The sequence below is a fragment of the Semicossyphus pulcher genome, unplaced genomic scaffold (assembly GCF_022749685.1).
Source record: "Semicossyphus pulcher isolate SPU_LCO1_2020_fin unplaced genomic scaffold, fSemPul1.0.p SCAF_1, whole genome shotgun sequence".
In the NCBI taxonomy this organism is placed as follows: Eukaryota; Metazoa; Chordata; class Actinopteri; order Labriformes; family Labridae; genus Semicossyphus; species Semicossyphus pulcher.
The window spans coordinates 17,246,053-17,270,205 of record NW_027211603.1 but is presented as its reverse complement, the minus strand read 5'-3'; the positions used below and the strand labels follow the sequence as shown (position 1 = coordinate 17,270,205).

Here is a 24,153-nt window from a genome sequence, read left to right as displayed (position 1 = left end):
GTCAAAACAGTCTGGGTCTTGAGTACAGTACTGAAAGGCTACAACGGTCAGAGGTGCCTGACGTTACTATGAGAAAGGTCGCTTAAGGTCAGACAGGTCAGGACTCAGCTTTCACCAAAGAGCAAGAATGCATTTTCCCAACACAATGTGGTTCCAGTAAACATCGCTTGTTCTCATGGCAGTTTTAGTTTGTTAAACTATGACAGGCAAAGACACAAATGCATGACGGATTGTTAATCCTAAACTCCTAAAATCTTTAGACTGCATATGAATCCCTTTGAAGAATCTACAATTAGTTTTGTACTGAGGGTTAATTGGGAAAAGGGGTGTGGTGCGTGCATTTAATGAATGGGAGTTTAATGACATTGGCTCCGTCAGCTCCACCAAAGTGTTCACAGTAATAATGTAGTTAAAAGAATGACTCAGCTGTTAAATTCATGCACTGACAGCACAGAGATTTACAAAGCCGCTGCCCAATGTGTGGTGAACAGAGAGCCAGCCGGCACTTGTTGATGATGTAGACTGTAACTAAAGAGCAATTATAAGAGTGTTTAACAAAATAATACAAAAGAGCAGAGCTGTGTGCTTTCAGATGTGTTAATCCTGAGTATCTAAAAGAAGAGGGCAAAAGATGCTACTTTGACAAGACTGCTTTCAGGCTCAATCAGACCACTGGAAAATAATGTTGGTAAAAGTCCTGTTAAGGGCACATTATATGGTATTTATTGCCTGGGTAGAGTGCATACAGAGATGAAGTTTAAAAGACAAAAAGTGTATCAAAAGGATTCATTATTTCAATTTTGTTTAGCTGTATTAATGTTATTGTGAACTTAGCTGCTGTAAATAAACACTGCTGTTGGTAGTGTGAGGGATCTGACAGACGCAGCCAAACCCAAGTCAATATTTGTTTTTTCCTGCAAGTGATATTCGATTAACAAAAAGAGAAATCCACATGTGGAATAAAAGTGATTACATTATAACATCACAGAACAGTGACGACACCTAACGGATACTGCATGGCATTATGAAACCAATCAATTGATAAACATGACAATCTGAGGAAAAAGATCACCTGAAATCTAATTACAACAGGAGTATAAACTGAGTTTTAATGTCACCTCTATTGGCAAGTACTTATACCGTTATAGTATAATATGATGTTGCTGATACTGAGTGTGTGTATATGGCACACAGTCCATTGTTTTTGGATGTAAATAACCTTAAGAGGATAATATTCTGACACCCCAGTCACTGCATGAGTCCACTGTTAGCAATGCACTGACTCAGCCCTGCCACGGGACGCGTGCCAACAAAGACATCTAATTCAAACCAGCTAATTTTGACTGTTTCCAGTCAGTTTGTTCATGTTTTTATAGAGTTAAACAACAGCTGACAGGCCTTTTAAAAGACTTGACTCAGTTTTGTTTCCCATTGATAGCTGTCTATGACTGTGAGTTTATCCCACATGGTCTGAGCCAAAAATATAGTTCTATTCCCTGCAGGGCAGTGTGGCTCTGAGGAAGTAAAGTTAAACAACAGGCCAGACTTAGGCCTACTGCAACTGACAATAAGGACAATTGAGGTTTCCACAAGACTAGACAGAGGAAGAGGGTTCATCACTGACTCTGAGGCCGAACACTGGCTTGTATGTGACGATCGGAAGATATCAGAGCATAAAACCGGAGCACAGCTGAAAGAGTCTGACATTGTTTCCCCGTCCGCCATGCAGGAAGTCATACATGCAAATAGGAGGCTATAACAGGAACAAACTACACTAAACAATCATTAAAGGACATTTTACTGTGCTCTGCTTACAGGATTATGTTGACACAGATAAGAGTATGTATAACAAACTTAATTTATCCTTTACTATATTACCTAATTACCTGTTTCCAGGAAAAGAGAATGTATGTGTTCAGACACTGAGTGGGAAGCTAGTAGCTAATAACAGCTTAGCAGACAATTTAAGTTTAACACACTGCAGCCTTTTTAGAGAAAATGTTCAGCTCAGACACTCACATGTCAAAGGTTATTCATCATCTTTTAAACAAGTCTACTGGAATGCAGACTTCACTTCTGCTAGCATGACAAGCATTTTTAGCTGCTCAATCGTGAGTAAACACAAACCCTGAACAGCTACAGCTGTGCTTACTGAGCTAACTATCATCTGTTTTAAATTCAATCAAGTTGTAGGAAAACTTAAATACAAACATTATAAACCCACTGAGGTTGTAGTAAGACGGTTAACTGATCTAAATGCTAATGTTATCATGCTAGTAAACTCACAATAACAATGCTAACATGCGGATGATAAAGAGGTATAACGTTTATCCTGTTCACCATCTTAGTTCAGCGTTTTAGCATGCTAATGTTTGTTAGCATGCCAGTAGTTTTGCGGGTATTTAGCCATAAAGCAAGGTTTGGGAAAGTAAATTGTTATTAGCCAACCTTAAGATGAGGCTATTAGCTTATAATTCATTCTGAGGTAAAATATCACTAGACCATTTTAAATTAAAATTTGTTAGAGAAAAACTAATACAACAACAATGAAGTCATGAAGACTTTAATGTGTAGTTAGGTACAGTGGTGAACCTAGCTAAACTCCTAACGTCAGTATGCTAATACGCTCACTAAAGCCATGCTAACATGCTGATGTTAAGCAGGTAGGCCTATAATGTTTATCCTGTTTACATGATATGGTTTGTTAGTATGTTATTAGACTTGTCATGAACCAAAGTCTGGAGAAATAAAAATCTGTAAATGAACATGTGTAGCAAATATCGTAATCCATCCAATAGTAGTTGAGATATTTCACACTAAGCCTCAAATGTGAACTTGATGGTGAAATCAGTGGAAAGGTCAGGGGATCACCAAAGTCATGAGGATTCACCCTCTGTGCACCATGAATATAAATGATACATTTAATGGCAATTAATGAGAGTTTTTCGGTCTGGACACACGTGGTCTGACAGACCAACATTGCCTTCCATGGATACAAACACCATGCTTACTGTCATCACACTTCGGCTGTGTGTCAACATTTACATGCCATAATAACTCCATAAAATATTACAGCTCTGTAATAATTGGAATAATGGGATTCTACACGCCTGCTTGTTGGCGATCATTTTAAAAACAAGACTGAGGCAAACATACAGAGTCAAGCTGTGCAGCTACACACACAATGCTCAGGGGACGCAGTAAACAAACTGAGTCACAGAGAGAGAAAACCACTGGTGCTCTTCAGCTCACCACTTCCAGGATTCATGGCATCATGTTTCACAGTTACAAGAATGCTATCTAGAGGCCTTGATGTCAACACTGAACAACTCAATGATAACACATGATTAAAAACAATATGCTATTACCGTAAGTGACAAAACCCAACAATGAAAATGCTTCTTCATCATGAGTGTATAATAAAAGATCTTTATGATTTTTGATAGAACTAATTCCCAAATAAAGGTAATGTACCCCAATGTTTCGCTTCCTTAATGTATCATTTGCCAGATTTGACTCAAGTCATAAAAATTGAAAAGCTCCTAAATTTGATGGTAGTTGACAACTTGAATTTGGAGCTTTGTAACAAAGACGTATGGAACTGGTAAAGGAAGTGTGTGAGCGTACTGAACCACAGCGACAGGCCTAACGAGTTCCCCAGGTCCACAGAAGGGGTGCTCGTCCTGTTTTCAGAGAGAGGAGGCTTGAATTCCTGAGCAAATCTCTACAGCAGTCATCAGTTTGAAAATGGAGCGCAAAAGGGAGAGGGGGTTACTCAGTACGCACCTCCCTGTACAAGAAACTAATGCAAACCATCTGCTGTCATACCGACTCGCTATTCAGCATCTGGCAGAGAGGGAACCAGTGAGCAAAGCTGGTGTCTGCTGCTCCAGACAGTTAGGATGGAAATCAGACAAAAACCTACATTAGGTTTCCTGTTATTTGAACTAACTTTTCTTTCAATTTAGGATGTTAAGAGCTATCCTTATCCACTATAACATTCATAATTGTCATGACCTGAGAGTGTTTTCTGCTGTCTTTTAAGTCACCTCACAATAAGAAGAAAACAACAAAAGTAAACAGAGTGTGTAAGTGATAACAACTATATAAAACCTGAAATAAAGCAGGAATTTTGCAGATATACTGTATGTATATCACATTTTTTTTTATTAGTTTCAGTCGTGGATCAAGTATAAAATCTCAGTTATGCTGACTGCATATTATGCAACCTTTGTCCTTTGGGTTTGTCTGTGGGCAACCCGACCTACAGGTTCAATAGGCCCTACAACACTGTAGGAGCCAGAATGGAACAGGTTTCAGTCCTACCTGTTTTAAATGGACACTGTTTGTGTGTGTGTGTGTGTGTGTGTGTGTGTGTGTGTGTGTGTGTGTGTGTGTGTGTGTGTGTGTGTGTTCGAAGTTGACATAATGCATAAAACATATTGTTGATGGAGGTGGGATTATTCAAGAGGATGATCATTTAAAGGATGTAAACTTCAAAGATTTTTCTTTATATTCCTATATTTAAATGCAAAAATAGACTTCTATGGCAATACCAAATTGCTATAAAGCATCACATCAGCTGTATTTTTATCCTCAACAGCAAAAGTGTGAATACGGCCACAAAAGACTGTGGCTGGTGGAATTGTTGCCAAAACACAACAGCAAGGCCACATAATGTCCTCCACAACTTATCCTCGAGGCGTGTCTGCTGCAAGGATGACATTCAGTAACCAAGAAAAACCTGTCTGGATGCAATGCAAACACACAAAAAGATGGACACATACAGTACACACACACTCCACCTGACACATGCTCTCTCTGGAATCCTAGTCTTCCTCCAGGACAAACCGGTTTTTAAGAAGCAGTTGAAGCTAAAGCATCTGACTAATGTTTTTTTAAGTGATGTTATACCTGCCGGGTGTCACACAGACAAGTCAAATTTAAAAGCTGTGGATCAGTGCTTTCTATTGACTTACCATAAAAAGCCAAAAGTCAAAGAGAGCGTGAAAGGATGAGGGAGGAGAAGGAGTCAGAGGCAGACTGAGGTGACTAACTAATTATGGGATTAATGATGAATATGGGCAGAATATTGCCTCAAAATTATGCCGAAATAACTTAAGAAATATTTAAAAAATATCACCTAGAAGATAGCTTTTCTCATCATGTACAACAAGGCAACATCAAAGCAGTCAAGTGTAATCACAATAACTGGAGTTAAGTGTAATTTTAGATTTTGTAAATGGAATAAGTGTAAAGAAAAGACATAAAAACGGGCATTTCTTAATATATATTCAATTTTTGTGACTTTTCAATGGAATATTATTAGCCTACCTATACATTGATTAAATGTGTGTTTTTAACAGCTACTGTAACCAGAAAGGCATAATAAGATACATGTTTGTATTACATTGTCTGTATTAAGTATTTCGTGGAATAATATATTTAAACAGTGTAAATATCACTCACCATCTTCTGCCTTCAACACAACTCTCAGTCTTCCTTGTCGTATTCCCGGAGATCCAGTATTTGTGCGAACCTCAGTGAAGTTCGCACTGTTTTAAAAACTCTACTTGTTCGACCTTAAACCAGAGGAGGTAAAATATCCAAGTTTACAGACGATATTCCCGATAAAGTCCTGAGAGCATGGATGCGGCTCTTTAGCGTTGTCCTCTGTCCATTGTGCAGACTGATGTGAGTCCCACACTGACAGCAGCGGAGCAGCAGTGTTCAGGCACCGAGCTGAGCTGTTTGGTCATTTACGGAGCGAGCAGAGACCTCAAAACTCGGCTCTAAAACATAACACAGGAAACTGAGCCAGGAGGTCCAATCACAGGGCTCTGAACGCGGAACATGCTTAAATATTCATCAGTTACTGGGAGTGGAACAACTGGGCATGCGCAGCTTCCTTTGGGACTTCCTAACAACAGACTCAATGCAAGTGGACAAAATATGTTAGCATCAGTCCCCTCCTGAGACCCAACTTTTCACCAACTTGTCGAGCCAATTAAGTAAATTTATGTAGGTAAAATTGTAAAACAACAATATAATCTATTTCATTCATCAGTTTTCACTGTTTACTTGTTTTTCTCTTTAGTTTTTCCCTAGCAACCATTCAGCTTTTACACCAACAGCTATCAAATGATAGGTAATGTACATTTGTCTTGTTTTCCATTATATTTTGTATGTTAATTACATTTGTTGAATACTTTTAGCTTCTGTCAAGATAAGAAGATAATTTAATTTGAACAGTATCCACGTTGACAAAGTTTGTGAAATAACAATATAAGCATTATTCTTTTAAAACACTGCTTGTGTATAATTCATTTAAACTTCACACACAGTGTATTTGGGATATAAGTGGCTAATGTCTCATTATCACTTGATGGAGCCTAATCCTGATCATGTTTTTTTTTGTTTATAGCTGTGTTTATCTTATATCTGAATTGATAATTTGTTCAATAGATACATTTCTCTGTTAAAAGAGGTACTTCCCAAGTTTTGTACTATAATTCTGTCCCACTCCCCTCTCAAATGAGATTGCAACTCAGAGGCCTTTGGGAGATCTCTTTTGAAATGCAAGGGTGGCACTGGCATCCTCTTCTCACAACTAGTCTCCAGCCAGACTGAGGCTCGCCTTCAAATGATGTTGGGCGGTTAGGCGACTCCTTGGCTGGGTGTAACCTGTCTGACAGGCTGCCTCTGTGCGCAGCAGAGACATAATGTGTGTGTGTGTGTGTGTGTGTGTGTGTGTGTGTGTGTGTGTGTGTGTGTGTGTGTGTGTGTGTGTGTGTGCGCGCACACATATTTAAGTCTTATTTTGAAGGTACATTTAGATATTAAATATTAAAACACTTTAAAACACAAACACAACTCTGTGAGGACTCATTTGTATAGCATTTAACTACCAAGTATTCATCATCTTGAAGAAAGAAATAGTTTCTACTTTTATTCACAGAAATAAATAGATGTGGTATGTGACACCTGCAAACAAATAGAGCTGTTATAATGGATGAAAAACAAATAATAAGGTTTAATGATCAGAGATTTGGTGATGCAGTTGATACAGTGTTTTGTCACCACCCAGTGGACAATCTAGGACAGCAGGGCTTTTAGCAAGAGCATTATGAAAAATCTATACAGATGTTCAACAGAGTCTTTGCCGGCTTCTACTTACTTTTCAGAAATCACAGTTTATTACCAACATGCAGGTATTCTCTCCACTCCTTTTGGGCATAAAGTATGATTATGATTATGATTATGTGATAATGTTTAGTTATTTTCATCTGCCATTTTTTTTGGTAAAATGTTTTATAACTCAATGCCAATGGGAAGTAAATGGTTTTGGGTACAGTCTTTATTTTACATTTCCATTGTATGTAGTACATCAGAACACAGTGTTATCTCTTACTTAAGAAACATAGATTTTTGAGTATGAAACATTATAAATTCCGTTGGTACACATGAGCAGTACATTTGTGAATGGACATAGGCAGTGTGTGGTAAAATGCAGTGAGGCAGCACTGATGATCCTAATAATGTTTCAGGTGGGTCTGTTGTGCCTGTGCAATATGTCCTCATATCCTTTCAGAACTGCCTGTCCATTCCCCATCTGTCCTCCTTGCCCCCTTCTCTGCCCTTCACTGGTCCCTGCTTGCACACCTGCTACTAATTAAGTCGTCAAGCCCCAGAATAATAGCAGCCACTTTGTCCTCAAACAGGTCACCAAAGACAGTTTTAATTTCTTGTCTCCAGACACTTACTTTAGTGTAAACCCTTTAAGAGTGCTACATTGCTGTCATGATAAAAACAACAACACAAAGGGGAAAGAGAAATATACAGGATAGTAAGTGGCTGAAACCGACCTTCCTGTGGGAAATTAAAACAGCAAGCCCGTGTAACACTTAACTCTTGGCTTGAACCTTTATTGTGTGGTTGCTGTATTGTTTCAGAGTAATGATTCTTGTTCTAGGATGGTGCCAAAGCGAACACAGTACCTTATAGATCACTCCTCAGATCTCCCTAAATTTAAACAATTAAACTGGTGACTCCTTGATTAAGTTGTAGTGTTTTAATTTGTTCAAAAACATAGTTTTATGATTGCCTGGATGCCAAGATTTCATTCAGTTCGGCAAGAAGATCACAGAAATCAACCAATAGTGCCATCTAGTGCAAAGAATCTGCTAAGTTAATTCTGTTCTGCTAAATCTGTTGGAAATACAAACTGAAACATGACGTTTTGAATGAGTTGCTGATCTTGAAGATCTTGAACATTAGCAAAAAAAAAAAAATCCTGGGTCATTTCGTTTGGCACCTTGTTTTGAAATGTGTTTAAGGTGGTTTGGGTTTGGGGAAAAATTGGCTCAAATCTAAAATTAGAGGCAACAATGAAGTTATTAGAAATAAGTTGTTAAATAAATTCTCACAGTACGTTCTCACAGTATTCATTATACATATTATATTCACTTTTCTTTGAGCCGAGTCTTTTATTTGCAGTTACACTACTTATTATTGTACACCTTTGACTTAACCTCCTTAATATTATCTTTGAGTCATATCAAATAAGGTTTTATATGGATAATCTCTCAATGAAACGTATAATAAAAGTGTTATGAATCAAATTTTGTTTGAATCCATCAGTTTGTATATTTAGTGAAATAAAGTTACTATAAAAAAAGACACACCCACAAGCCTCTAGCAATGTTGATGCCTCATGGGAGTTGTAGTCCATGGGTGGTGTACTTTATGAATGCTAACAACGTAAACGTTTTTAACTGCATCAATATACCATGTTGTCTATATTCATTATAATATTTAGTTGTAGATATCAATTAGGCTTAGAATATTGTTTGGGTGCCCCAGTGTTCTGTTTCAGCTTTGCAGAAAGTTTGATGAAAGAGTCTCGGTACAAAAATAAAGCTCTAAGCGGAGCCCGGAAGTAGGGCGGGACCTCGGCTCTTTATAAACATGGCCGTTAAGTCCTTCACAGCATCAGGTACTGCGTTTGGCTGAATTTGTTAGACTTTCAGGAAGTAACTGAGGGCAACTTGGACAGTAACAGGTGGAAAGAAAATGTAGACACACAACGGGCGTCTTTAAGTTATATTAATTGTTTTATTTTCGCGTGGGCACGGCATTAATAAACTTTATATAGTACTTTATGCTAGCTAGCTAACCGAGCTAACGCCGACGTCTCAACATTAACTTCTGTCAACTTTTCTAACAAGCTAGCCCAATCTGCTATTTGACTGCTCATCGAAATGGAGGAGTCCCTTCGCTGGCCCAGGCTGTCTCGATGAATATTTTACACACGGACGTGTTGGATTTACTCAGCTAAGGGCTGACCTGAACTTTATTGAAGGCTTCTTCTGGGTTGTTTTTTTTCCACTGGCTGCAGCCGAGCGGATCATCACCCAGAGGGCGGACATAAACAATGTTTTCTGTCAAACCCACGAAACCAACTTTCAAGTCTTACCTTCCTCCTGTACAGGTATGTATTTGCTTGTGGCTGATCGCGATGGATGGTCAAGATACAGAGTCAAGTATTTTTTCTCAAACTAATTTAGGTAGAAGTTGTCGTGACAGGGTGTTGCGGAAGGAAAGTAGGTCTTTGACGTGTGGTCATGATAACAAGACGAGATAGCCCCAAACAAATGACCAGACATTAAGAACAAGTTTTAATATTAAGAGTTTCAAACGGGTCACCGCCTCAAAAATGCAGAAACATTTAACCACTTTGGGTTTTCAGAGTTTAATGTGAAGTGAAATGTCACTACCTAGAAGAAGCCTTGCTCCTGTTTGATTTGGAGAATTGATACCTGTATGGGGCACCTGCTACCAGAAAAGGAGAACAGTTTTCATCACTTCTCCTCACAGGGGTATTCACTACTCCAGACAGAACGTGAGAGGGTTTCATGCTCTGGTCTTATTTACAAATTTTAAACTGTGATTAACAGTTTTTGTGGTTAGCTTTATGTGTGTCCAGGTAATGTAACCAAGATAGAATTGAATGCCCAACAAAGCCTGGAGTGATTGCTCATTTATAAGAGAATATCAATGATGCACTTGACCCGGATAAACAGAAATGAGCTGAAGACATTTATTGAACTGTAACACTGCTCTAGGCATTTCCTCTTTCAGTTTTCAGCACCTAACTCTTAATAAGGGGATGTTTTTTATGTTGTGAGGCTCCAGCGCTTACTTGGGTAACAAAATAAGCTCTGACCATGTTGCCTTTGCTTTTTCATGTACAGTGCACTTAGTATTTTAGGTTGTGTTTTTTTTGGCTGATGATCTGTGTAGAAACTGTAGCTCTTTTAGTACATAACCCAAACACACTTAAAGATGAAAGTCAGCACTTGAAGCCCATTGTCATTCATTCACTGGAAATCAGCTGAAGTAGAGCCAACAATGAAAAACACATGACTGTCCAAATACTTCTTGGCAGTCACATTATCTGCAAGTATGAGAGCAGTATAAAGGGATACAGTATAAATAGCATAAGTTGACAGCTGTGTGGCTTTGGTTTCTTCTAGCTGTGTTAACATCATGCATCAGGTTTATTATAGCTCACTGCATGTTTATGTTTATGCTAAATTAATGCAACAGAACAGATCAAAACAGCTGTCAGGATGTTCAATGAGGTTGACTGGTGGCCTTGGTTGGATCAGTTGGAAGCAGTGTTGGGAATTTACAAGTCCCTCCTTCGTATCATTCAAACACATTCAGACACATTGTGTGGCCCTACCACCTGTAAAAACACACTACTGCAATTATTCATTAACCATCTGACAAGCTATTGTTTAACTGTGTTGCTGCCTATGCTTTTTTTTCAGACTGATGTGAAGAAACCGATTGAACAACCAATCAAAAAATTGGAGCCTAAGTTACTTTTAGGTAAGTTTTATTTTTGCATTATTAAAAGATATTCTTGGTGTTGTGATTGTTTTTAGACATTATGTCATTAACCAGACAAAAGTAGCACAAGGTGGGTCATTAAGTAAGCTAAAGACGTTTATACTACTTTGGCAAAAAGGCAAGTCATTTATCAATGACAACAAGAGACATTCATATCTTTAACCTGTTCAAGACTTTGTAATCAGTATCCACATCTCTGTTTTTTTCACTAATTATAATGAATAATGTCAAAACAAAAATCACAATTTGGCCTGATTTTCAGGTTGACATTTCTTTTTCCTCATGTCTTTAGATTAATTATTTAACCTTAAATCTACTATGAAGAGTCTTAAACTGGTTATGAAGACTCTCAATTACCTACTGATGCCTTTTTATATGCAAAGTGATTTTAACGTTTTTATTCAGTTAATCTAAATGCCTGTCACTGCTGTCATGTGGTTGGATTCCTACAGAGCGATTTATGGTAGTCAGACCAAAGAGCCCATTATAACATTATCCCTGGGATAGGTTCACATTGGGTTGAGCCTCTAGATTTGTCCATAAAGACTGATTTAAAGCTCATTTTGTGGATTTAGATAATAAGTCATTCTGTATTTTTTTTATTTACATCTGTGGCAGTGTTTTCACGAGACTGGTCTAACAAGAATTTCAGCTCAGGAGAACATGCGTCATTCTGTCTCTACCTAAGCTAAAACAAGTTATTTCAAATTTAAGGTGGTTTATGATAAATTATTTTGGACACCATTTATTGGCGGTTATCTCACCCTGTCTTCCATTTCCAGCAAAACTGTGTTTAGCATACTTGCATTATACAATAAATGAAACGTATAGGAGAAAAAGAAATGTGAGAGGTGTCAAAACCTTTTATGTTTTCAGTGCAGATTTCAGGTCTTAGGTGTAGATGGGTTATTAAGTGGACCAGCCGGAAAGCTCTCATTTCAATGATTAATTCAGGTTCAGGTCTGAGCAGTTGACTTGGGAGCCTCATGGGTGTGCCTCCACACACCTTTTGTTTCGTGTTATGCTGCATGTTGTTTGGAGTAAATATACAGTGGTGATATCTACTAAATGTTTTGTATTTTGTTTGTTTATTTTTAATGGTTTCAGTAAAGCCACTCTTGAATTTTTCATTTGCAATCCTGTTGTACTTGAAGTGTATTCTATTTGGGTGAGGTGCGAAGTTTACTTGCAATTTATGCTAAGTTCGAAGTGTGACTTTTTTTGGCTACCCGCTAAAAAAACGTTCCATTTATAGGCAGCATTTCACACTGTTAGGGTTTTCACATTCTACCATCCCCAACAGACTAACTGGTTTCATGTTCTGCTTACTTGTTTATTAACTGAACGTACATTTTCTGCGGGCTGCTGTGAAGCAGTTCTTTGATGTTACTCTCGGGACTCCACCCTGCTGCCCCACGTCTCATCTTTTAAAAATCCCCGGGCAACTTTTTATAGCTGCATTCTTGTCTGTGCATTAATCGTTCTGTCAAGGGTCAGGTTACTCATAAAAGATATATAGTATATGAAAAGCTGCCTTGTAAGCCTAAAGCTAAGGTCGAATCTATATTATGACTTGCATGTGGCAGCAGTAAGCGGGGTTACTGTCCCACTTATCATCTCAGAAACTTTGGACGTGTGCTTGGCCTCTTGAACTTTTTTGCCCAACAAAAGTCTTGAGTAAAGTAGCTTCAACTTTTAAGAGGTGTTTAGCAACAGTGCCTTTCATAACCAAGCTACTCTTACAAAAAGAGTTGGAGATTAGACCTGTTTTCAAGTGACCTCGGCCTCCGGCTTGTTTGCATACATATTGAAATATAATCAAGATTATGTTATACTTGTCATAGGCACACAATCCTTTGATTCACGTAGGGAAATTAGATTCAAAGTGTAAAACTAGTTTCTCTGTCCGCCTTGAGCTTATTCACCAACATATTAAGGAAGCTTTGTCTTTTACTTTCCTGCTTACAGAGCTTCAAACTGTGCGAGACGTCTGTTAGACAAGTTGTTGTAGTTACACCTGTTCTTAATGTGAGTAAAACATGTTGATGTACTTGATAGATTATTAGTATTGCCTTTTATCAGTATTGTAAAGTCAATAGCCTGTACATTTGAACTACTGTGCTTCTCAGAGAGCGGTAGATGTAGAAGGAAAATCAATGTGGAAGCTTTTGGGTCGTAATTGTTTAAACGAAGTGACACCAACGATGGGGTGCTTCTAAATTCATTTCAGAACGTCCAGTGCTGATATCTTCAGAAAGACTTTATCCATCCAATTGATCTTCTTCTTTACTTTGTCTTTGTTATCTTGAGTATGTCTTTTGTTTCTTGAACCTTGGTGGTAGTCTGCAGATTTTACATGTTTTTCTCTCCCTCTCATTTGTTTGTTTCCAGGGGAGATTGTAGTTAATGAGGTGAACTTTGTGAGGAAATGCATTAGTGCTGAAAGCAGCCAGGATGACCTTTGGGGGAAGCTGATATGCACCAACTTTAAGGTCTCCTTCATCCCTCAAGATGCCCCACCAAAGCAGGTATCTGTCTACAATGACTTAAAGCAATCCTGTAGGACTGTTTCTTAGACATTCTGAGTAGTAGAGAAAGATACAGTGCTGGTAGTTTGATGTCATTGTAATAACATACATAAGCTTCTAATACAGTTCTTAAAATGTAAGTATTTTAAGATTAAATTAAAGTTAAAATATAAAGTGGCTCCAGTTTTAGCATTCCACTTGTGTGATTAGTGCCTCCAGCAAAATACCGGACATCTTTAATACTGCAGCAGCCATGTTTGTCTGTGAAGTGCATCTGGCAAGGAGGAAGGAAAACTCGTGTACTTCCTGCACCACATTGTCACTGATATCGCACAAGAAGTGAGAGAACAGACGTCATTTCCAGCTATGTGGCAGATTGTTGCCATAATAACAAAATGGAACTTGATCATTGCTCAGTCTTAGAAGCTAAACGTGATCTACCCACCAGAATTTGACGGGATATTTCAGTGAGTTATGGATGTAATATATTAGCTGCAAACAACCTTTTGTTATTTTTTTCCACAGAAATCCAAGTTGTCCCACCTCCTGCTTGGAGAGCATGACATCCCCCTCACCTGTCTGGAGCAAGTCGTTACAGGTACATAAGTAATATAACATTTGTAACAATAGCAAACCTGACTTTCTAATTCTTGTGTCAAAGTATTCTGTAGGTTCTCTCTTTTAGTGGCAGAGGTTTAGTAGGAGATGTGAAGATACTGTTACCAGAGCCCAAATCTTCATCTAAAAAAACTCATTATTCTGTCTAACCAATAACCTGAATATCTACACGACTGATTTCCTGACGATGTTAAAAAATAAAAGTATATTCAGCATATTTTAATCTCTTACTCAAGCAAATGTCTGTTTGAGCACCGAGCATCCTAACCCCGTCATTTTGCACAATTGATCTACCATCAGAAATAATGTAACCTCGGCCCCCTTTAATCTTTGACAGCTTGGGAAACCGGTCTCCTTTGTCGTTCTGTGCTGATCAGCAGTCTGATAACAAGTGATGTCACAGCTAAACCAGCGATTAGTGGCAATGCAGCCAGGCTGGGATTAGCCCTGTTTATATATCTCATTGCTGTTGATAGCTGACACTGCAAGGGCAGCTGCCCAGAGGAAGGTTTGTTGTGCTGCAGTGATGAAGCATGAGGCTTTGTTTAAGCCAGCTTGTTTGACCTGTTTGGACTGGGCTACTGAAGATAACATTGGCATTATGGGATGATACAAATCCCTGTTTATACCAGGAATTAAAACATGATCTGTGATGGCATATGTTTAGATCAAGTCACAGGTTACTTTACTGCATTAATGCAGCACTTTTCATTTAACTTAACTCCAAACATTAAGTGTTCATGGATAAATACAGAACATTGATTGTTTGGTTGAGCCAAGTGGAAAAAAACAGTTTTTCCTGCAGTGAATCTTATCTAAACATCTCTAAACGTTTAGCTTCTGCATTAGTGTATGTTTTTGTCATCTTCTGTGTTTGTTCCTCTCAGTAAATGACACGAAGGGGAAGAAGAAAGTTTTGGGGTCGAACCAAAAACTGAAGTTCAACCCCACAGAGCTCATCCTCTACTGTAAAGACCTGCGCATCATTAGGTTCTGCTTTGATGAGGCTGGGCCTGAGAGTGCCAAGAAGGTGAGTGAAACAGCATTTAATGGTGGCGTTTTGTAGAAAAAGGAAAATATCAAAATACAAACAAACTGCAAAGTCTGAATTTAAATGTCAGATTTATGCTCCAACTTTAAGTCCAGGTGGGTCATTAGTTAAATAATTGGAAGTAAATTATACCTACCCTCTTAATAATTTGAAATAATCACAAATATTCTACAAACAGTTGCTTTAACAACCATACCAAATGACTAATTGCTCAGTATGATCCATTCCCTTTTTCTCAGTTTTCCCTGACCACTGTTGTTGCTGACCAAACTTTTCCTTTCCTGACTGTCACTACACACACACACACACACACACACACACACACACACACACACACACACTCTTGGTATCACCCCTTCCTTATCAACAAGGATATTTATATCATACCATCTTTGGTGTGATTCTCTCTCACCGTTTATCTGAATAGGGATGACTAACTTTTCAAACAGCATATTCAGTGTGGCCATCAGCCAAACAATGAATAAGACACTGAGAACAATGCTTATTCATTACAAAGGAAACTGACAATGATGCTGATTGTTGGAACAACTGGCAGTGTGACTCTGACTCATCTCCTGCTCTTAGACATTGGATGGACAGATGTTTCATTCTTTAAATAAGAGCTCAGTCGAGAGACCTGTTATCAGTGGGTTTACCGTTATATACTGATGCAGTGTCTTCATATTTCCGGTATGACTGATGATGCTTTAGAAAATAGTTGAGCACAACTGATATGAAAGGAAATCCAGATAGAGTGACAAACCATGTAGAAGCAGTCACTTATTATTCATAAAGACTTCGATATTAGGGCCTCTGTAGCCCTAAAGACAGGAACAGTGGGCATTTACTTTCTTTAAATGAGTCATTTGCATTGTAAGTTCAGCTGATGCGATCACTAGCAATGGGCTTTTACAAAACCAAAATGTTCTGGACCTTCTTCACTTTTGACAAAACCTGCCAGGCCCTGTTTCCTTGTGACTGCTTGACAGATGTATCTAAAATACACAGCCAAAACAAACATCCAGCTCTCTCGTGCCCTGTTATGTTTAAAACAGTGTTGTGTGCGCAGTTGTAAAGGTCCTGAAAATAAATGTGTATTTGTGAATTATTTGCACAGCGTTTTCTGCTCCCTGCAGCTGTGAGTGTCTTTACAGTGCCGCAATGAAATGAACACGAATGTGAGCGTAAACGGATAAATGTTTGATCTCTTAACGTGTCATCTGGGAGCAATTTTGAGTAGTTTTCAGAGCTCCACAGCGCATACCTGCAGCACATTTGGCTACCAGTCTTACACTATAGCTCTGCATTATACAAAGTTTTAAGGCCAGTGTTACAAGTCTCTATTTATTTGCACTTATTTTCACCTTATTCTATGTACTCTGCTGCTTACAACAGAATATGGAAAGCTGATCATGTATAGAGCTCTGAAATAGAAATGAGTGTGCCCTCCCTCACTCCATTTGAGTGTATTTATGGACACCATGTATGTAATTACAGTGTGAACCTTAAACGGGCTCAGTTCTTTTTTCTTCTTTGTGACATAGGGAATTAAGCCAGTCTATAAGGGCTCATTTTGCCATAGGAAATTACAGAGTTGGGAGCAGCCTTGTCTACACACTTTTTCTGTGTCCTTTCGTGTTATTCACAGCTCCACGACTGAATGGACTGCTTTGTGTGACTCCAGTGGAGCCACACAGATCCAGTCCTGAAAAACCCAGAGCAACAGGCTGTCAGTGAAGCATTTGTTTTCCCAGGTTTCACTTGTTCTGGTGTCTGTTTGGTTACAAAACATGCCTCAGTATAATTTAGTATTCTGATGTTACCCTCTTGCCCAGTTGGTACAACTTGCAAATCTTTTAGGGGTCGACCTTCACACGGGCGAGAGATCCACATCATAACGTCACTTTGTATCTCTCCACTTTCCCAGCAGCACTAGCACCGACTTTATGCTCAAAACAACAATTTTGGAGTACATGTTCTCCTTACAAGTGTTTCTCCTGGCTTTGTGGGCTTACATTGTCATAAGGACGCATCTGATGCAATGCATTTGAGCTGTTTGTTGTTAATATTATGGATGGCATTTCACAAAGTTACAATTATTAAGCCCCCTAGTGCCTGACCTGCAAAGTGCTAGTGCCACTCTGGAACCACTTTCTGCTGGCTGAGAGCTGATTCTTTGGTTTTGATGGTGAACAACTTCATTAGGCACCAGCTCCGAACCAGCCCTCCAACTGTTTTGGTGGAAAGGGAGGACCCGAGTTGTTAACCTGACTGGTTATGATAAAACCTAATGTGCCTTGTTTATGTTCAACTGATGATGAGTCGTGCTTCTCCTTTAATTCTAGGTTTGCCTCGCTATTGCCCACTACTCTCATCCAGCTGATCTTCAGTTGCTGTTTGGCTTTGAGTATCAAGGACGGCGATACCATGAATCTAAAGGTACGCAAAAAGACACAATGTGTCTCTCGAAACTTGAGTTGATAATCCACATTTATCCAATTTTAATTACTCTAAATCATGCACCAGAAATAATTCTGTTGGTATTTCCAGGTGAGAGAGTCAATGGTTCCACCCCTCGAGGAGGAATACAGACCCCGAATTTTGACCGTTCATCAGACTGGGATCGGGAGATCAAGAGGACGGGGGCGTCAGAGTGGAGGGTGTGCTCCGTCAACGAGGGTTACGCCATCTCACAAAGGTTTTCAGCTCCTGTTGTTTGTTGTAGGCGTTTTTGGGTGTGCGTCATAAGTAGAGCTCGTGTGTAGCTTCTCAGTTGGCTTTAGTTGTTACTAAGTTGTTAATTTCACCATTTACTCATACTCGGTGTGTTTTGGCCGTCAGTATATTTACACTGTACGTACTTCACGAGTGACTTAAGGAAAAAACTTTGTGGATGTCTCAGTGTGACACGCAAGTCTTTTTTTTTCACAATACGAGCTATTCATCTGAGTTCAGTGGTGACGTCATGGTGGGTTTCAAAGTAAGGATTGTACAGTGTTTAATGTGGAATTTAAGAAAAGACTCAAAATGGTATAATAGCAGCGTGAACCAAACTGTCCACATCACATGGGCTTAAATAACACTTGCAGTACATTCTGATTCACTTTTACCTCAATCAAAAAAAGAATCATAGCTAAAGATATTCAGCATCTTTGAAGCTAAAACTTTTATAGTGCTAACAGCTTATTTACAGAACATCACACAAGGCTTTCAGTGCTATTTTAATACGATTCTGTATGGCAGCATGAAGCAAAACTGTCCACTCTCTTATATGAAAAGCTTTCAAGTTGTTTGGATTATTATTATTATAATAATGTGTTTTTTGTATTTAAGTTTGTGACTTTGATCCGTGTGTAACACCAGTCTTTCACTAACTCTTCTTTTTAGCCTTCCAGAGTTCATTGTGGTCCCAGTTTCTCTGGCAGATCAGGACCTAAAGCAGTACTCCATATTCCTCACCGATAGCCGCATTCCTGTGAGTACACATGCTCTGATAAATGCCTAAAATGTGCTCAGAACTACTTTTTCATTCATTGTTTTCGATTCAGTTAGTGTGATTTTACAAGTTTAAGGAGCACTAATGAAATCTTTAGTAATCTTCATCTTCCAAATCCAAGTACCATCCTTTTGAATTGATCAGAGCATCCTTTTTAACTGCCAACCGATCTGAGTCTTATTCACTGTATTTTGATGTTTTTGATGTAGCATTGGTGCTGGAATCACTCAAATGGAAGTGCTCTTGTCCGCATGGCCTGCATCAGTGATCCAATACAGCAGAAGAAGATTGATCAGAGGTACAGCAGTTGAATAAGAAAGTGTTACTTCTAGGCTAATGTTTCTAAAATATGAATATACATGTGAGTTATGCTTTATTGTTGATGCTACTGTTTTAAGACCTCTTCAATCCTGGTATCTTGTTGTAGGGTCTTCACTGCCATCACAAAAAGCCACCCTCAGCGCAGTGAAGTCGTCAGATCAGATCTAGACAAGTGTCTGCCAAACATCCAGGACATTCAGACTGCCTTTGTGAGAATCCGGCAGATCAGTGTCATAGGTGAGCCTCATATCAACGTTAAAAAGTATTCAGCATGCTAATCATAATAATAATAATAATGCATTTTATTTATTGGTGCTTTTCAAAACACTCAAGGTCACCTTACAAGGCAGAGTTAAAAACTAAAAACAATAAATCAACAAAATTAACAAGACAAATTTACAGTGTATAAAATCATTAAGTACAGAGGTTTAGTGTGAGGGATCAAACTGAATATGCAAGTTTAAAAATATCTGCAACATCGACATCTGCAAGAGATTTCTTTGCATGCTGTTGTGTGTCTGGTTTCTAGGTGTGTTAGTGTTTAACTGTTTTGATTGTGTGCAGATCCTTTTGAAGAGTCTGAGGAGAGATGGCTCACATCTATTGAAAACTCACGATGGCTGGAACACGTCAGGTAGGTAAACAACCTGACTGCACATAAGCTCTTTGTAAACTACAGTTGTTGCTGAAGTTTGTGAAGAGAGAAAGTAAAACGCCTTATTTGTCTTCACAATGTTTGTGTTTCCCTCATACCTCCATCTGGAATATAATATCCACACTGTCATGAGTCATAGTGTGTTTGACTGGGCTCTTATTAAAGGAGCATTTACACACCCTATATACATTTTTATTTTGGCAGCTATTTATTTATGTTGATATAAATAAATGAAGATCAGTTAACATTTGTGTTCTGTTTGTGCCTAAAGAGCTTTCCTGAAACACTCGGCTGAGATCGTGTACCAGCTGGATGGAAGAAATGTTTCAGTCATTCTTCAAGGTAAAACTCTTTCTAAGCCTTTTTCTTCCTATAGTACTTGTGAAGTCAAGCATCACAGTTTCAAGCCAGGGAGTCACAGAACAACAGCACAGTTCTTTTGCCTTTGGCCCTAGACCCATGTTGCACAACAGCCAAAAACATATTGTGGTCAAATTAGAATCATTACCATATTATAATTAAAGCAATCTTGAATATATTTTCCTTGTAAACAGCTTGTTGCTTAAGCTTCTGTTGGTTCTGTTTTTACTCCTGTACAGAGGAAGAAGACAGGGACCTGAACTGTGTGGTGTCCTCCCTGGTGCAGCTCATGTTGGACCCTCATTATCGCAGCCTCGTAGGCTTTCAGAGTTTAGTGCAGAAGGAGTGGGTGATGGCTGGCCATCGCTTCTTGGACAGATGCAACCACTTGAAGAAAAACGACAAAGAGGAGGTATTTGCCTGAAAGTAGAAAAAAAAACCAGTAACTGACTGAACAGATTTGCTAAGGTACTTATTTTATTTTGTTTCTCTCTCTTCTCTCGCTCAAGTCCCCCCTGTTCATGCTGTTCCTGGACTGCGTGTGGCAGATGATGAACCAGTACCCTGCAGCATTTGAGTTCACAGAGGCCTATCTGACAGTGCTGAGTGATAGCATGTGGATCCCACTCTTCAGTACTTTCCTCTTTAACTCTCCCAAACAGCGTGCTAAGCACTTAATGGTGAGGGGTCAATATTTATTTATTTATTTAAATAAATATAAAGGTTTGTGTATGGAAATGCCAAAAATGCAAAAGATTGGACCATGAATATCGTCATTGATGAAATACATGCAAACAAATTTCAGTACGCAACAAAAAATTTAATTATTTGGGCTTAGTTAAAAGTTAAATATAAATTAATTGATCCATCAAAATATATATTTATAAGTAAAAACAATATACGTGTCTTTCATTGGTCCAGTATAAAACACATGTTAAGATTCTAGGTGAGAGTGTGTAACAGATAGTTGTCAGTAAAGACGGCAGCATAATGCACACGGATAAGAAAAACTTAAGCTCATGATCAGCAAAGTAACCGGTTAATTTGACAGAGCAAAATGCTACTTGTGGGATATTTTTGATCTTGTTGGTCTATTCCTAGTGTGCGATTATATTCTCTGTGTAACACTTTGAACAAAGTATGAATAACCTTGTGTTTACTGTGCAGGACTTTGCCAAGAATAAAGCCATCCCTCAAGGAGAAGACCAGGCTGTGTATTTCCCTCCTGTTTGGGACTGGTCGCAGCAGTTCTCCACCAAAGACCAATCCCTCTTTAACAACCCGATGTACGTAGGCAAAGGAGCCGCCTGTGTTCAGAACGGGGAAGTGAAAACCTTCAGACGCACAAAGGTACCTAAGCTTTACAGCAGGCAGCACATTTTTTTTATGTGTATGCTGTCTACATTTACTACCTAAAATATAAAAAACAGTCTAATTGATCATTCCTGTTTACAGTCGCTTATCTGTTTAGTTTGTAGCTGGTTTTAGACAATGTTATATTCCTTATTTTCCCTTCACACTCTTATAATTTACCTCAGGCTGGTGGGTGTTACTACTTTCCGATGCATTTTTGCAGAAGTCAGCACATTTTCTGATGGAGTCAAAGTTTAACATGAGCAATCCATCAAGTCAGCAGCTTTGTTTATTGCAGAGGAGATTCTTTGGGGTAGCGTGTTGTTTTGCATCTTCAGCTACTTCAGATAAGACACAGACGGTGAATAATTACATAATATAAATTAGTTCTTCTTAAGTTTTGGGGTTTCCCGATTATTCGGTGTAGATAAAGAACAGTTGAGTCAGCTCTGGTTGTTCAGCCTGTCACACACCAAATTTATTTATTTAATGATGTGTCCTTCTTGTAGCCAAAATCATACAGTTCTACATTGCGAGGGCCGCCTGCATCCATGCGTAATGGACTGAAGGGTGGAGAGGAGCCACTGATCCGACGGGGCTCTCTGATGTCGGAGCTGAGGTCTGAGTTCTCTCCAGTGAAAGACGAGAGCCCGTCAGAGCGCTTCTTCAGAGACTGGTTCTCTCGACCTGCGGACCAGCAGGGCGTCCTGATCCCCCTGCTCATGCCCTCACACATGGCTCTTTGGAAGCTCTTCTTCTTGCGCTGGGTTCCCGAGGCCTGCATTCCCAAAGGAGGCCCCATCACCGCCTACTACAAGCTCTCCCAACTGGTGGATGAAATTGAGATACTGCAGAGCCACCTCAGGCAGTATAAGGGACCCAGTCCAGGCGGCACGCCACTCCCCAGCCCGAGTGGGCCCCTTTCAAACCAAAGGAGGATGTATTTTAAGGCCAGTTCCCCCCATGACCCCCCTACACCACCAGACTTCCTTTCTTCCTCCTTTCCTTTCTCCCCAATGGGAAACCTGTGCCGCCGCAGTATCCATGGGACTCCCATTAGCAAATTTCTAAATGGGGCGAGAATCTGGCTCTCGACAGAGACTCTTGCTAATGACACTGTCTGAGGATGTGGAGTTTTAAGGCTGAGTTTCCTGAGCTTAGTACAGGTTTGTGTAAAAATTAACCATCTTATTTTCTAGGACCTCTTTCTTAAATGCCGAGAACGAAAATGAGAAATAGAAAAATGTAACTTTGGACTGGATTTTCAGTTATAAGCTAGAATTTGCACCTTTTTAATGCTGCATTAAAATCTGAGGTAATTTCTAAACTTAAGTATCATCTACAGGACTGAATCATTATTGTCCGTTACAATATCCTTCTTATTGGTCAGTGAGTTGTAACTGTGAGGTCTCCTTTGACTGTTAAACATGGTCGAACTTAATTAGCTTTTATAATAGATGTATTTTCTTGTTTACTTCAGCTTACGTCTTTATCAAGATTTAGCTAACCTGCCTGCTCTATTTTGCTGAGCATGATATACCTTCACTTATCTACACTTTAATAAGAGTTTCAAAGCAATAATTGAAGTATGTGTGTAGCAATAGTATCAGTTTGTACTATTGTCGAATGCTTGTTGGCCAGTAAGACTCCCCCATTGTAATGGAAATCAAAAATATCCTTATTCCTGACAGTAATGCTTGAAATTAGAAAATACCAGTTTTTTATTGCAGCAGCAATGATGCATTTCACTGAACACTGACTTCCAAGAACTCAATTTGTTTGTACCTTCCGGGAAGATTTGCTTAAATTTCAGACAGAAAACAGGAACAGAAAATAACACTGCTAACACGTATTTTACTATATGGTGAAAACAAATAGGAACTGGCCTGGTTGAATGTAATGAGGCGTTTCTTTTCTTTTTTATTCTTTCACAAACTTAATTCTATTTGCTCCAAGTGCCCATATTTTAATGCTTGTGATGGGGTTTCACTGTAAGTAGCAAATTGTTTGATTCAGGGTCTTAATTCTCATAAAGCAGGCGATACTATGTGGGGGGGAGGGGCGGGAGCTGTGAGGACTTAAATCTGTGGTAGATAAATAAACTTTCCTCTTCTCTTTTGAGAAGAGGAAAGTTTATTCAACTTTTCTTATTGAGGCCTTCTGGTAAGGCACTAAGGAGAAACTGTTCAGCTCTACAGCAGCTGAATGCCTATATATTTGAAAGCAAAGGGACAGATAAGGGCTTTGACTCAAACCAGTCTCAAGTTTAGTAAGTAGTGATCTGTATCTCTGGCGTGAAGTTTCCGATTCAATGAACCGGATAGTGAATGACAAGGGACGCAGTTTCGAAGCAGAACACATGCAAACAATGGGGATGTAGCATCTGGATAGCTAGTGTCGTAAAAACCGCTCAAAACATTCAAAATATCGTGGCAATACCAGTCAGTGGTGGACTGTAACCACAGTCCTCACAGGGCTGATGTTTGCAGAGAGGGAAAAGGCTTGAAAGAACAAACACATTAAGTGTATACACTGCTATAAGACTACACAAACAACACTCACCTACATTTGTAATAACATTTGTTCTTCTTTTTCCCAGAACATTTGACTCTACTTGGGAGGATAATATAATAGAAAACAAGCAGTGAAAGTACTTCATTTTTAGTTAGGGTAGTGAGAGTCGGACTGTTGTGATGCAATGAAAGCATTTTCTAGCCAGCTAAACTTTCAGTAAGCTGCAAAGAATCTGACATTCGGACACCCTTTAAAGTATCTGCTTGAGGAGTTTACCACCTGCTGAACTAGGGAGTGGTTTGAGCCGCATCAGGGGAAGTGGATCAGTCATCCAGTGCCT

At 39.0% G+C, this 24,153-nt stretch overlaps 2 protein-coding genes across 3 annotated transcripts in view; one reads left to right on the top strand and one right to left on the bottom strand.

Annotated features, from left to right (window-relative positions):
- myo1ea (myosin IEa) overlaps positions 1-5,741 on the bottom strand; it is a 49,167-nt gene extending 43,426 nt beyond the window's left edge. For both annotated transcript variants that reach the window (XM_069657846.1, XM_069657847.1), the window contains exon 1: positions 5,470-5,741. In XM_069657846.1, coding sequence (XP_069513947.1) covers positions 5,470-5,472 — 3 coding nt within the window. In that variant the 5' untranslated portion in view covers positions 5,473-5,741. The remainder of the gene's footprint in view (positions 1-5,469) is intronic.
- A 3,243-nt stretch (positions 5,742-8,984) lies between these two features.
- Positions 8,985-23,370, top strand: mtmr10 (myotubularin related protein 10). Its single transcript, XM_069662839.1, has 16 exons — positions 8,985-9,490; positions 10,836-10,896; positions 13,309-13,445; positions 13,971-14,043; positions 14,951-15,093; positions 17,460-17,553; positions 17,665-17,812; positions 18,502-18,589; positions 18,820-18,908; positions 19,038-19,168; positions 19,496-19,565; positions 19,858-19,928; positions 20,186-20,358; positions 20,456-20,626; positions 21,114-21,296; positions 21,809-23,370. Exons 1-16 carry the CDS (start codon positions 9,434-9,436, stop codon positions 22,421-22,423), a joined length of 2,304 nt encoding a protein of 767 aa, XP_069518940.1. The 5' UTR covers positions 8,985-9,433; the 3' UTR covers positions 22,424-23,370.
- The last annotated feature ends 783 nt before the right edge of the window (positions 23,371-24,153 follow it).

Coding starts and splice junctions, on each gene's coding strand:
- mtmr10 (XM_069662839.1), top strand. CDS start 9,434: ATGTTTTCTGTCAAACCCACGAAACCAACTTTCAAGTCTTACCTTCCT. Junction 13,446..13,970: donor AAGATGCCCCACCAAAGCAG/GTATCTGTCTAC, acceptor TTTTTTCCACAG/AAATCCAAGTTGTCCCACCT. Junction 18,590..18,819: donor TCACCGATAGCCGCATTCCT/GTGAGTACACAT, acceptor TTTTTGATGTAG/CATTGGTGCTGGAATCACTC.